The sequence below is a fragment of the Rhinolophus sinicus genome, chromosome 6 (genome assembly GCF_057876585.1).
Source record: "Rhinolophus sinicus isolate RSI-liver-muscle chromosome 6, RSI-T2T, whole genome shotgun sequence".
NCBI classification, from domain to species: Eukaryota; Metazoa; Chordata; class Mammalia; order Chiroptera; family Rhinolophidae; genus Rhinolophus; species Rhinolophus sinicus.
Genome location: NC_142506.1, coordinates 66,097,310 through 66,113,171, shown reverse-complemented (window position 1 = coordinate 66,113,171; position 15,862 = coordinate 66,097,310). Strand labels below are relative to the sequence as shown.

Genomic DNA, 15,862 nt, shown 5'->3' with positions numbered 1-15,862 from the left:
ACTTGGCGTCCGGTGGTGATACTCACTCAGCTTAGAAGAAGAAGACGCATACATGGGTGAAGATAATAAATTTGAGCGCCTGGAAGACTTCTGACGGCAACGTGTAAGAAGCCGCATTTCTGCTGGCTGGTGCTCAGAAAAAGACATAAGATACCGACTTGAGAGTGATTAGCATATATATTTTTAATTAAAGCCAGAGGAAAAGGAGAAATAACCCCCCAGGTGAAGGACTCCAGGAAAGCTCTGGAAAATACTAGTATTTCTGGAATGATAAGGAAGGATTTTTAAAGAACAGGAGACTGAAGTGTGTAGAAGTGAATTACCCCAAAGATGTGCCATAGCACAATAGTATGCTATCAATTGGTTACATGTTTTATCGTGATATTGATCTCTATGCCTTCAGAAGTCCGGGTGGGGCCTGAGATGGTCAGAGGCACCTCTCAGGCTGGTTACTTCCAGCCATGAGCAGTTTTGTCTGTGACCCCAATGTGAGTACAAATATCATTTCCTATGTGTTCTATGATGTGAGAAAAGCACTGGGGAGTGTTGGACTAGAGAATAGGAGGCCATGCTTACTAGTGCCAAATAGTGCTGGAGCTAGAGTGATGGGTCATTGGGTGATCTTGGTGAGAATCAGTCACATGGTATGTGTACATGCTACATGGAGTGGCATGAGGAATGATGACGGTAAGGATTTGGATGTGGTGGATTTAAATATATCAGGGGCTCCCGAGGCGTTGGAAATTTAATCTTTCTTATCGTTTCACCACCTCTTGCTTCCATTACCAAAGTCATATTGTGATACAAGATGGATGTTGGAACACCAATTATTTGGTTCACATTCCATCTAGCAGGAAGACTGAGACACCAGAGAAGAAAGGGCGGTCTCTTCAATTAAAACATATTACCAAGGAGTTGCACCCATCCTTTCAACTGTGTGCCAATGGCAAGGAAGTATGTGTTGTTTTTGGTGGCTCAGATCGAACATTAAAGAAGAGAAGAACAGCTATTGAGAGGCAGCTGCCGCTCTCTGCCACAGTGGGTCTTTTTGAAGAAGTTTCATTGTGGAGGAAAAGTGGGAAAGATGGAGATAGCTGGATGGGAAAGTGAAGAAAGAAGAGGGGCTATTTGCTTTGAAGATCGGAGACATATGAGCATTTTTATTAAGACTGAGCCATGAAAGAAGAGTTGGAAATACAGGAGAGGGCCCACAGTTGGGGCCCTCTGCTTAGCTATTTGGAAATGGGGAAAATATGCATGTTTTTAAATGCAGTACCCTTGTAGTACAACTTGAAAGGAAGTCGAGTAAAATTTCATTTGATAGTAAGAGGCACAATCATCTCCTGAGAATGATGCCAAAAGTGGAAGGGTGAGTGTTTTGAAAATAATTCAGAATGCAAGCCTCAAAAGAAAAGCTGTTCTTTCTGTGTGAGCCTAATCTCTTTAATTTTCCTTTTCATTTTTATATCTTTAGAATTTTAACACAGAACATTTCCAACATGAGTAAATGTGGAAAGAATGGTACAATGCACAGACTCTTTATCACGCTTCAGTAACTATCAACACTTGGCCTATCTTCTTTCATGTACAATCCCCACCAACGTCCCTCACTTCTCATATGATTTTTAGGTAAATTTCAGACAGCATGTACTTTAGTATTTACCTCCATAATTTACAGACTAGTTATAGAATTGCAATCAAATTTACTTTAAAAAGATATTTTTAAAGTGTTTGCCATGAGGTTTTCACTTGGTTGGTTGTGTGTACATAGATGTTTTAATCTATAAACTACATTGCAATGTGAATAATTATTGTTTTCTTTATGTAAATAACGCATAATTTTTCAACCATCTCTTTAGAAGGGCTCCTATACTCACTGAAAATTATTCTAACTATTGACAGATTACTAATGATCAACCCATAGAATAACATATGCTTTTAATAGCATAAATTAGCAAGTAAGTCTTCCTGGGATGACTGCTGCTTATAGGTACAAGCCAATTGTGGATTGTCGTTAAGTTTCATGCTGTTAGTAAAAGATGAAATGCCAAGGGAGCAAATAAAAAAATCCTTGTGAGTGAGGAAAAGGTTATCTACTAGTTAGATACTAGAATTCATTACATCCATCAGAGAGCCTTGGTTTATTTGTAAAGCAAATTTATAATTTACCTGAACTATTGGATAGATTAACCAAAAATGTGTGTGTGTGTGTGTGTGTGTGTGTGTGTGTGTGTGTGTGTATAAAACATGGTGACTTAAATGTTAGTTACCACATTTTTCTGTGTATAATGCACACCCACATTTTTGGCCCAAACTTTCAGGGAAAAAAAATACCTTTCATTTCAGTTTTTTAGTACTATTCATGTATAATGTGCATCCTTACTTTTCCCTCACAAATTTGGGCAAAAAGGTGCATATACATAGCAAACTATGGTAGTCTCTTTCTTATGGGGAAGAAATAAATTTAATAAACGATTGTTAGGCTCACCCACACTGTAATAGATATGGTGATGGTAGTAGTAGTAATAGTAATGATAACACCATCAACTTCTATTTTGGGACACATAGATCATTGATCTTTCTCATATAAGTTTTCAATAATGACAACACAAATCCCCCAAATCCTAACCAATGTCAGTTACCTTCTTCTAGCACAGAATTATTTACAAATTTATCTCACAGCAAATTACCAAAGAGGGAAAAGTCGCTGTAGTTAAATATTTCTTCTAGAATGTTTTGCAACATTAGTACTTGGGAGGAATGAAAAAAGTATCCGAGATCACTCTAGTGACTTCATCAACAATTTATTATTTCAAAGGAAATTGACACTAAATTTTCATTGTTTTTTGAAATATTTATTTTTTCTCAGTGGTATCGATATGCCAATCAATATATTCCCAGCATAGAGTCCCAGAAAATGGATGACTTTATGTTGTTCTGTATTTCCAGAACCGATCCATTCTCACAAGGAGGTAGTTAGGAGATATACATGGGTTTGTTTTATGTTTTTCTCATTCTATATATAGAATGTTAATAGAAAAAAACAAACTCAGTGGTTTTCTTAATAGATAAAGTAATGAAGCTTTCAAAGAGGGTGATTGTTGAGCTCATAATGATATATACTAAATGAAAATATTTGGGCAATGAATTTTCCATATGTTCCTAAATTAAATCTACAAAATTTTGCTTCATGGAGCTGTACCATATTCTTCCCAGAACATTAATTTTTCAATGATACCGACATTTTTACATAATTTAACACCATAGTTAACTTAATTGCACTTAAATATACATATATTTTATTTTTTGAATGAAAATTCAAATGTTATGTGTTGGCATATGTATAAGAAAAATGTGGCCAATTTTAATAAAATAAAATATCTTTTGTCACTGAGAAAAGAAGTTAATTGGTTGAGTGAAGTTTTTACTTTCAACATTTTATTATGGGTTGAGTATAAATAGTCAGTGAATGAGCAAAGAATGAGCTTTCTAACATTTCTAAAACAACAAGAAGAATTTTTTGATTCTGATGAATGCTTATGTTCTCAATTTATATAACTAGAAAAAAAAAAATCAACAGTGTGCAGACACCAGACAAAAGAGAGTGTATACCTTTGTTCCTGAGGGAAGGGAAACAAATGAGTTAAGCCTTTTATAGGCTAGAAGTCACTCAGGTGGACCCTAAATAAGAAAATATGACCTGAAAAATCAACTAATAGAAAGGGATCCAGAAAACAGGCTATTAAAACAGTTATAGTGTGGTCAACATGGTGGAGAAAAACAGGAGCATGCTAAAGAGAGAAATCAAAGACAGAAAAGAGATCAAATTGAACCTCCTAGATTTCAGAATTCATAATGCAGCACTAATGATTATCCTTAGATAACTTGAATGATATGCTTAAAATCATATAGAAAGTTTTCAGTTAACTTACAGGCACACTTGTACTAAAGACGCCTAACTCCTGGTCTGCAGGTTGTTTTACACAGCTTACTGCCTCTCAAGAAAATTGCTAAAAAGGTCTGGGAGGGAAAATGAAATCACCAGTGGGTTATGCGATGACGGATGATTTGGATTAGTAGACTATGTAGGAGAAAGAAGCACTGAGCCACTGAGAGTATGTTCTCTGATAAGGGATTCCTTGTAGTGACGGAAGGAAAACCATGCCCTCAGTGTGCTACAGCACCGGTTTCTTTTTGTTTTTACTTGCTTTTTCCATCAGCACTCAAATATACTGTGGTGTCTCTCATCTTAAAACAATCTCTCTCTCTCTCTCTCTCTCTCTCTCTCTCTCTTTCTGTCTCTGTCTCTCCCCCCCCCCCCCTCAAGCTCTGAAGCTCTTCAGCTATCTTTCCCTCCCTCCTGACAAATTTTCTCCATTGCCATTGTTACCAAGCCACTGTCATCTCTCACCTGGGCTTCCGCACTATTCACCTACTTACCATTTCCCTGTCCAAATTTGAGCCCCCAAAGTTCATCTTCCACAGAGCAGCCAAGGCGATATATTCAGTTTGCCACCAAATCTCCCGCCCTTACAACCACTCAGTGGCTTCCAATTGCTGTTAGAATAAATCTCAAACTTCTCATCAAGGTCTTAATGCACCATGGGACCTGGTCCTAGCTGGTCTTTTCAGCATCGTCTCCAGTTACGTCCTCCTTGCTCACTTTAGTCTATCCTCTGGGCTCTGTTTCCCCAAATTAAAACCAACAACCTCTCCCATTTGCTGTTCTCTTTGTCTGATCACTTTTCTTCCTTATCTTTGCAATACTTTCATATCACAATATACAGGTATGATGATTGTTATTTCCAAGTTACAGACTGATTTTGCCTGCTAGAATAATAATAGGAAACCATTACGTAGTACTGGATATGAATAGGTGCTCATTCTAAGAATGACATATTTATATTAATGTATTAATTTTAAATTATGTTGATTATTTATTTACAATTTAATTCTAATGATAACCTATGAGATAGCACTATTGTTACCCCATTTTACAGGTGAGGAAACTGAGCCCAGAGAGATTTAAAAATAAATTAAGTAATCTGCCTGTAGTCTCAGCATCCGTAATTGGGAAGGCCAGGATTTTGAGGCAGACACTCTGGTTTCAGAGCCTTTGTTCTTAACTGGTCCTCTCAGTGATACCTTTGTATTCATTATTGGACATGTTTTTCTGATTACACAATACATAATGGGCATGTGTTTTTGAAAGTATTATTGAATGAAATCTACACAAATATAAGTAAGATTTCATACTTTCCTTATCAAATGTTATTCTTTTTTAAAAGTGCTCTTAAAATACCTCATAGAAAATATTTTAAAACCAAAACAAACTAAAAAAATGAAACTCATGTGTGTGGACTGCGACTCAATCAATTATTCTGTCAGAACAATGGGAGTATAATTCTTTTTCCTTTATAATATGGTCTATTTACATGAAGCATGTTAAACAAAATATTTGTTATATGAAGCTTTTCACTGAATAATTTCATACATTAATTAAGATAGTAAAATAAGTTTCTTGGTAAATATGAGAAATTATTGAATTTGACTCTAAAATTTCTCTCCAAGTTTTCAATATTCTAGTACATTTATTTCAAATTTTCATAAGAAGAATAGTTCCATTATGATAATTATGTCAATGATGAAATAATAATTGTAATAAAACCATTTAAACTATACACGGCCTTTTATTTTGCCAACGTCAGAGAATATTTATCAGGAACACATCGCATGTCCTCTCAACAGATTTCCTTTGTGGATATTTTTGCTTGATAGGAAATATGAGTCTTGATTCTGGTTCATGAGCCAAATTTTCCATAAACATTTTATTTTATTCACTGAACATGTCATTACATTTTTGGTAAAAACCCTTATTTAATCCATTGGTGTCTTTGTCTCTACCAGTGATAATTATTATGACTGAGTCTTCAAGATCTAGGGAACCTACCACCTTTTTTCTTCCCAGAATGCAGAAAAACCTGAAAAATAACCTAAGGACTACAGATAGTGATGAAAAGAGCAGATTTAACAGCTGCTGAAACTTGATCGTTGAATGGTGTTTTGATGTGTGACCCCAACAGGCTTTTAAAGCCTTGCTTCCTAATTATTAAACACAAAGCCACAAAGAGAAAGAGTGAACTGTAGGACTTCCCAATGAGGCAGCATGGCCCACCAGAATGAACTCTACAGCAAGGCAGACATGAAAGAGAAAGACAGAATAGCTTTGAACTCAGCCACTTCCTTTAAAGGAAGCCTGAGGGGAAGTGAGTGGGGGGTGGGTGAGGAAAGAAACCCACAATGTCCAGGTCTCATCGTGTTGCCACTCACATCTTGATCTAAACCATATGGAACCATTGAATTGAGCTCATTAGCAAAGCGTTTGCTCCAATTCCTGGAATCCATGAAAAAAATCAAAATCTTCAGAACGATGAATAAAACAGGTTATTTGCACAGAAAAACACTATTGACACAATAGCTCTATCTACTGCTGTAAATCTCTCTGTTATCTAGACATTTGTTTGTGACTGGTAAACCGAGTCACCAATAGATTTGGACTTCATCCCAGAACCAAAAATGACTACAGCATCATGTTAATTACCTAGAAGAAAAGTTGGGTATTAATAATGACTAAGAAGTTATTTGTTAAAATTGTTTTTCCTTTAATGCCACTGTTCAATCATATTCACTGTTTATCAGAGAAAGTTCAATAATGCCACTGTCCATATAAGAATTTGATTAGCCAAATGAGACAGAGGTGTTCTACAGACCTGTTACATTTCAGAGTGTTATGTTTTAGTTTCCAGAAGGCACTATCAATTTCTGTTCCTTTGTACAGCATTTGTGGAAATTCACACAGGGGAAAACTTCTCAAAGAGGAGACATAAATCGAAATTGCTTTTTCTATAGAAAGATGATTCTGGCAATCTCAGGCCAGGACAATATGCTTTACTTGGAATTGTTCCTTATTGAGAGTAAACTCATTTCATATACTCATTGCAATTCCATTTTCAACAGCTGAGTTAGCCACCTACCTCTAGGTAAAACTGACAGATTTAACATAAAAATATACGATTTCCAGTTAAATTGATTTTCAGATAAACAACAGACAAGTTTTAGAACAAGTCTGACGCATGCAATGTTTAGGATATATTTCTGCTAAATAACTGTTAACTGTTTTATCTGAAATTCAGAATTCACTGGACATGCCCTATTTTGCCTGGCACCCCATCCTATGGCAGACTACCATTCTGTGTGTCTATCCCAGAGACATATGCAACCCAAATCTATTCCTTTATTTGAATCATCAGTTTTACTGGCGTACTTATGGTGGGTTCAGTTATACCACAGTTATCTGCCTTGTAAGATAAAGGTTTTCATTTACAGACTTTAAAAATAGGGAGCATCTGTGTATCACCTTGAAATATCATAACTACAAATATTGTCTTTCGTATTCAAGTCCCACGTTGCTATTTAAATGAACCCAGTGGTAAACATTATTTTATGAAAACAGCATGTATTTCCCAGTGTAGGAAACTATCAGGGTCAGCTACGTTGGCTGAAAAAAGGCCTTCACTTTATTTGCATGTAGTTATGTGAGTACTGATATATCTTTATCAGCATGAAAGCTATACTTGGATTTTAGATCAAATGCAAAAGTTAGTACTTCTTTCAAGTATTGTCTACCACTGAAGTGTCTAGAAGCGTACTACGTCTCTAGAGCAGGGTTTTAATCGGTGCCCTCACAACCTAAACATTTCACCTTGGAAGGATTGATGCTCCGTGAAATGTGTGTCCGCGTGGCCTTACATTTACGTCTCATCAAAGCCTTGACAGCTGAAAACTTTAGCTCCAAAGCTGTTTTCTTTTCTTTTTCAGTATCTCTATATAATGCCAGGTCAGCTCTCTGAATTTGAAGGCTGACCATGTCTTGAGAGTGAATTGACAAAATTAAAAGGGCACAGCCTTTTAGTTTAAAAAATATATTGTTGTCGAGGAAAAACAAATGACTCCGTAGGACACTTGCCCTGAAACTTTCAGTTAAATCCTGCTCCACAGGATTCTTTGCATTCTGCAAAAATGATCCTATGGTTTGTATCAGATAGATCCAAACCTCGGATATGTAACCAAGCCAAACATTTTTAGGGCCTTCACGTCTTTTTAAACATTTCTGTTGTGTTTTCTAAGTACAATGCCATTAGCTGATTTTCCACAGAATTTCCCATATGAATACTCCTGTCTGGGATGGCCACCTATAACCACAGTTACTTTTTATAATTGATAAAGCATAATAAATCAAGTCAACATCTTGTCTAGCTTTTTTAAAACAGAAATACTTTTTCACGATAAAAGCTTAAAGGGTAGACTGTAGCTGTGGTTGTTTAGAGCAGAAATAGAAACTTTATTTTTATCACCTATTGGAGCAAAAAATGAGTACCTGTCAGACATTTCCAATGACGGTAATTTGAAAATAGTTGGAATTATGTACACAGTCGGGCTGTGGCCCAAATGATAGCGAGTTCCCGTTGATAGCTCTGTGCTTTGAAGATAAGATGCTTGATACTAATTCCTGTAATTTCCCTGCGTAGTGTAACAAATGTGGCATTTATTTATGTTTTAGATGAAATGAATGATCAACAGAGCACCCTTTCCTATATCCTGATTAACCCATCTCCAGACACCAGACTAGAGCTGAACGACGTTGTGTAAGTTGATCTCATGCCGCACACAAGGCATTTATGTGTACAATCCACTGATTCACTTGTTTTTATATTGTTACCTCCACCAGGAGAGCCCCTTCTGATTCTTGCAATATGAATGTCCAAGTCCAATTTCTGTGTTCGATAAACTGATGCATTTTATGTGTTGCTTTGTGTAATGCTATAAATATATATATTTAAAAAAAAGTCCTTGTAGGATTGTACAGGAATAAAAGAACGGAAATGGCAGCATGAATTCTGTATTCTGTGAGCTAACATATATGTGTGGAAGTCAGAGAAAATATGTGGAAAAATAAGAGACCAGCTCAAAGGTAAACCTGAAATATCTCACATTACCTAGTTCTAACGACCTCAGATTTCTCACCAGCTAAAGTAAATAGGTCAAAACACTTCTGAGGAAAAGGTCTACAGTAGTAATTTGATTCATCAGAAACTACACGTATGAGTGAGAAAGTAGCAAGACATTAGAAAAGGCATTTTGACTGCTGTTTATTTAAGCCCAGGAGAGAAATCCCTAACAATAGTTTGCTCCCAAGGTCCCTGGATGAAAGCTGCTTCCCCCAGGTAGTGAACCCCAGACTGTCTTAGTGACTTAAAACAAATGCCAAAGACTGTAAGTCTTGGTGGGTGTTAGGTCTGCAGGGTGTGTTTGTATCTATCGTCAGGAAAGTAAGTAATAAGGTTGGAGAGTTGGAGGACGGAGAACATTCTGTCATGCAGAGCATAAAATGGATCCTGGCCAGTGGCTTAGATCTACAGGTAGTGATACGCCACGAATCAGAAGCCTACTTATATAGATGGCCAGTTTTGTGGGAGATTTTGACTGGGGTAGAAACAGTGTTTATTTCTTTAATAGGGAAACCAGTTGGAAAGGTGTTATGCAGGTTTAAAGGGGATAACCGGTCACAACACTAAGACAATGACTAGTATAATAAAAGCAGGCTCGTCTGGAGATAAATTTATGAAGGGAAAGAGTGTGACTTGTTCATTGCTGTGGCAGGTGGAAAAAGAGGCATGCGTGGCTTTAAGATTTCAAAGAAACAGACAAACAAAATGCTGGTGTACTGAAACAAATCCAAATAGGGAGGCCATTTTCCAAGCAGGAGACAGGATTTGTTGGCTGGGGAGGAGAGAGAGCTGATGAGTTGGGGTTCAGATACATTGCTCAGTGGGCTAACTGGAAAAGTCTAGAAAGTCTATAGAGATATAGTGCCGCAGCTCTGAAGGGAGGCTAGTTCTATATAGAAAATATTTATTTTTCATCTTCTGGATGAATAAAGCAAAAGAGAGAATGATTGTTCCAAACAGGAGATACATAAAGAAGAAAAAGTAAAAGAATGACTCTCAGACCACTGAGCAGTGGTCAGTTTTAGGGCGGAAAGATGAACGTGTTTCAGAAACTTCTTAGGAGAATTTATCAGCAGGAGTAACTCTGACCCAAAATCAGGGTGTAAAGGTTTATCTCATGCACCTAAGACACAACTAACAAATATAATAATGCTTTAACTTGCTGTCTGATGATTCTGGTTGGAACACAGGACCTGTGAGATTCAGGGGAATGGTCATTTTAGCGGCTAAGGCAGTTCTTAAGGCAGCTGTCAAAACTTATACCCAGTGGTGGTGGTGAATTTGTGGAGTACTTGCAGTTGGAAGAAAATGTCTTATTTATGATGCACTTGGCTCTCAAATGCCCATTCTGGACACTTCACTTAGTCTATTACCGTAATAAAACAAAACTGCTCTATGTTACCTCTGCCCATTTTACTCACTTCTTTCTTCCTTTAAATCCATAAAATCAGGCAATTTTTATTCATTCTCCAACCTGCCCATGTAATTCCAACCTTCTTATGTCTCTTGCAAATTAATTATAGTTGTATTAATTATGTACGGTTTTTAAAAAGTTATGCTTACCTTATTTATATTTCATAATAAATTCTGTTCCCTGAGCTTAATATATTTCCCATGGTTATTTCTGATGGAATAGGAAGACATTATTAACCTTTCAGTCTATGCACATGTCCTTCTATCAAATAGATGTTTATAATCAGAAATAATTCCCCAAACTCTTAAATTTGCAAATAAAATATGTATGTTATAATATACACAGGTAAAATAAGCATAATATTTTCTGTCTTCTGGATATTATTTTTTTATTAGCTTTCAACTAAACCATCAGCTTGACAGTGATGAAAAAATGTTTTCCAAGATCTGTATATGTGGCATTGAGATAATTAAATTTTAGTATAACTGGAGCAATGATAAATATCATGAAAAAAATGTCTACCATGACAAGTAATACATAAAAAGACATTTAAGACATTTATTTTATTAAGCTCGTAGGTTTTGTAATGATCATAATAGGGGAAGGAACTTTTGCAGCTACGTCAGTGAATCTAAGGGATAATGGATTATACTCATGCCTTTTATGTTTTTCTAAAAAATTGCTCTCAAAAGTTCATTTTAAATGAAGGGGCAACATTAATTTGATTCAAAGAACAATAAATCACTAGATGATATGGCATTAAAAAGCTTATTGTGCACTAGTAGTTTTGTTCATCGATCTACAATGCTATTGATATTTAAAGTAATTATAAAGCAGTGTGCCGAGATAACAAATCCAGTTAATAGATTCAAGGACACTCACATTAACTTGTATTTGATCAAAGAAAATAGACTGCAATGCTTTAAATGGCCTTTTCTCATTTTCATTAAGGAACATATTTTATGAATATTTTTCCTTTATTTTTTTAAGAGGAAAAGTACCACGTTCATCAGAGTTCTCACTCTTATATTAGTTTCTTATATTAGTCTCACTCTTATTATATTACCGTTTCTTTGTTCATTTTTTGTACCTTCTAAAATCATTACAAAACTATGAATACTAATTTCATTCGCACCTGAAATAAAACTTTCTGCAAAACTGCATTACATATATTTACTTTCCTTCCCCCAACTCAACCCCTCAGTGGCTTCCTGCTGCCTTTGGAACAGAAATTATACTGACGGTCAAGGTCCGTCATGAACTGTTCTCTACTTTTCTTCCTGAATTTACGTCTATTTCCTGGCCTAACCAGTCTTAAAGTCAACTTGTTTCCTAAATGTTATCAGGAACCTCCCTTGTCTGTGCCCCCTTTAGTCCAAGCCTTAGATTGCCTTTCTGCCTGTCTCTACTTCAGCCTGGAGATACAGCTGAACCAGACCTCCTGACGAAACTATTCCCTAGTTCTTTCTATTGATCTTTTTATCTCCTGTGATGGTAGGAATATCTTTCTCTTCTTTGTATCTGCTTCATCAGTTAAACTCTACTGATCTTCTGCAGGGCAGGGGTCAGGTTTGTGACTTTCTCCATTCCCAGGTCCTAGCTCAGAATTCTAAATGTGCTCAGGAAATACACATTCATGCCATCATTTCTCAGCCGGAAGTAAAACACCTCTCTCAAATCTTAGCAGTAATGAAATGCTTGAGTTTGGCAGATGAACATTTCCTATGTAGTAGCAGAATGAATTAAGACTTATTGTTGGTACTTTTGTATAATTCTTATTCTACTGAATTTTAGATTATAAATTTCCAAATAAATAAACGATTCTCTGTCCATAATAGTCTCCATAACATTTAAGAAATCACTGATTTTATAGAATCATAGCATATTTAGATTAAAAAGACTACAAAAATTGTTTACATCAAATGTATTTAACCGTGATAAAAATAAGATTCAGAGCAGTTAAGCAATAGAAGAATCATGGTTAGGATTTAGGTCTCCTTGATAGAAAAATAGCCAATGTGATGGATTATCAATCAAAAAAATACTAAAATACTAAAACAAATCATAAACCTTTGATAAAATGAAGGCGGTGCAATGGATCATAACTGAAATATAACGATGCTTGTTCATCAGTATTCATCATCCTAATCATTTTAACTATAGAAATTATTCAAACCCTGAAGAATTTTAGAAGTCAACTAAACTGTGAGTCCTTCTACTAACATTCTAAATAGAGATGTTTTAGATAACCTAAACACTGAACAATACATTTGAAGAAGCATCTCAAGTTTCAGTGTGACTTAGTTTTGTGTTTACTGACGATTACAGTTATTTGCTTTGTTTTCTCTCATCAGATACTTAATCCGACCAGATCCACTGGCGTACCTGCCAAACAGTGAACCCAGTCGAAAAAACAGCATCACCACCGCTGGTCAAGACTCTCGGGAGGAAACTCAGCTTTGATAATGAGAAAACAAGAGACTTCTTTTTTCCTACAAGGACCTTGCTTGAAAGAACTCTGAATCTTAGGGGAAATGAAAGAAAAGAAGTGTTGCTGGCATTACATGAGTGGAATATATTCATATCTCTCATATTTAAAAAATCTATTCTCTTCAAAGTATAGATTATTTTGAAATTGAATGTACTGCTTATTGGCATTCCTCCTGTTAATATTTGAAAGACATCAATGGAATGAGTTTGAAAACCTAAGTTAAAACACAAAATTTAAAATTTGATATTTAATTGTTTGACAGCAATCCAAACTGTATGAAGCCAATTTAAAAAGTAAGTACTAAGGTTTTATGACAGGACACTAAAAGTCCAGATATATTTGGGGCATCACAACGGACAGAGAAGATTGTTGCTCCTTCTAAAAATTAAATGTGTCATATTATATTCTTTAAACTCGCTCTTTTATAAAGCCGAGCTCATTATAAATGTCTAGTCTTCTCTCCACAGAGATGAACAAACAAACTTGTTGCCTGACACTTTTGTAAGAACCATGGTTCACTTTAGAATATAAACCTTTATTCATTTTAACCTGTTTTTGTTGCCTTTTCACATGATATCATCTTTATTTTAGAATTTGAGATGCTCATAGCATGTTTTATTGCATTGAAGAAAGCAAAACAAACAAAAAGAAATATCAAGTACCTGAACTTTTTGCTAACTTTATGCCTGAAATACACTGTATGCCAAGAAAAGTGGACTGAAAAGCAAATATTGATTGTTCTCCTAAAAGAATGCTTAACATAGATAAAATATTTAAAACACATTTATTGACTTAATTTAATCCAAGAATTGAGACAGTAACTGAAGGATGCAGTAATGAAGTTCATTATTACACTCTTGAGTTTTTAAATTTTTCATTCATATATACAGAGTATTTCATTAGAAAGATACTTTAAAATTCAAAAAAGGAAAATGGTATGTCTTATGTAATCCAAAGAAATACTGAAACATAGGAAGTCCTTTATGCTTTTAGTATTTAAATAGTCATACACTAAAACAAGGGATGTTGAAACAATTGATTTAATTTTGAAAAATTATCTATAGGAACTGTTTTAACATTGTGAGGAAAGAGTGTAATAAAGCTAGGTAGTTATGCCATTGAAATTTGATGTAAATCATGTAGAAATCTACAGTTATAAATTAAATATAAACTGAGCCTTGGTGACACCAGTGCTTTTGACTATATTTATCCCCCATCATAAACGGAATGAAAAGCACTAAAGCAAAGTTCGCCAGGTAGATGGGATGTATTAAGGTATTCCCATGGAAGAGACATTGGTAAATTTAGAAATATACTTTTCTTCTAATTTTGTATTTTTTTTCAATTTTTGAATTTGATATTGAGTTTTAATTCAACAGAAAATAGGACATGTAAGACCAGAAAGAGACTTTTTATCCTATTTTTTCAAAAAGAAGCAGATAAATTGAAAGAAAATCTGATTAAAAAATACAGATAAAGAAAGCCTAATAGTCCCCAAAAATTTCTGTAGAAATAAAAATGTAAAACATAAAATGTGAATTACAGATGTTAGCCATTGTATAGTTGGGCTTATAGAATATGAAATGCCTATTTGTTGTTGTTTTAGTAATTTTACACTACTCTTATTTTGGAATAACGGAAACACCAAGAATTTCCCCTAAATCAGGGAGATTTTATCTTTAATTTTCTTAGACAGGGAAGTAGAATTTATAAAAAGTTACTTAAAATTGAAATTATACCTTAAGGCAATATTGTATCACAGGTATGTATGTTATAAACCCATGGGAAATACATTTGACAAATACATATTAACATGTAAATTATTCAAACCAAAGGCAGACTCTAACTGATATATGTAATGGAGAACACTGATGAATTTAATGGACCTGTTTCATATTTGCACATCAATAGTCAAGTATGATGTTTTCTGAGTTGCCATTTCTTCACTTTGTTACATTTCTAGGAATCAATGTGAGATTTTATGAATCATCTATTTCCTCACAAGATCTCAAGTTTAGTATTTCTACATTATGACAGTTGTCAAGACTAGGATCTTAAGTTAGGATATGACTATATTTCCCATAAAACGAAACAATTTGTTTCATACATTTTACAATACTTATTTTTGATTATGAACATTAGTCCAAATTTAATGTATGACACAATTCATATCAGCTTGCTATAAGAATGAGAGTTCATTAGTCTTTCTGTTATTTAAAAAATAAAAAAATGCTTATAAAAAGCCTTTTAAGAAACTGTTGCCTTTTAAAAATAGTTAGACTTGCACATGAAAATAAAACACAAAGTCAATAATAGTCCTTGTAACCCTATGGGAACTGGCTCTGTTTATTGTCTATGTACCATTTTGCTACCAGTTAACTAAACTGCTTTAAATTAAATAATAAAATTGTTTCTGAGGATGAAGCTCTTGGTGCTTTTCTTTTTTTTTTTTTTTTTTTGCTTTTTTTTGTTACAGACAAATTAGTTGTTTAGACAAATTAGGTTTTGAAACTACAAAATTCACTTGTCATTTTATTTTTCAAAATCAAAATAAACATACAGGTAATCTCAATGGCAAAGGTTCTGACTATGTGGCCGGAAAGGAGGACGGTGGAAGGCAGGGGCAGAGAGGCTGGCTATAGAAGGAGTAAATGAACAAAGGGCAGGGAGGAAGGAAGGAGAAAAGAGGGTGGGGAAAGTTAATTTAGTTTCCAGAAGAGAATTTCTCCCCCCCAAAAGAGAGGACAATGTCCGACCCAATATACTAATTTAAAGACCAGAAAAGCACTGGTCAGAGGAAAGAAAAATAAATTGCAAAGGCAAAGGAAGACGTTGGATTCCAGGAAAATGCAGTAGACACATCTCTCCCTATTCCTCTTGCGAAGTGCA

General features: G+C 35.0%; 1 protein-coding gene across 9 annotated transcripts in view; it reads left to right on the top strand.

Annotated features, from left to right (window-relative positions):
- Positions 1-15,397, top strand: part of KCNT2 (potassium sodium-activated channel subfamily T member 2) — a 227,657-nt gene extending 212,260 nt beyond the window's left edge. For 8 of the 9 annotated variants that reach the window (XM_088799157.1, XM_074317060.2, XM_074317059.2 and 5 more), the window contains 2 exons: positions 8,621-8,705; positions 12,837-15,397. In XM_088799157.1, the coding sequence (XP_088655283.1) occupies positions 8,621-8,705; positions 12,837-12,945 (194 nt within the window). In that variant the 3' untranslated portion in view covers positions 12,946-15,397. The remainder of the gene's footprint in view (positions 1-8,620; positions 8,706-12,836) is intronic. The other variant, XM_074317061.2, reaches the window with a different exon arrangement.
- Positions 15,398-15,862: the final 465 nt, after the last annotated feature.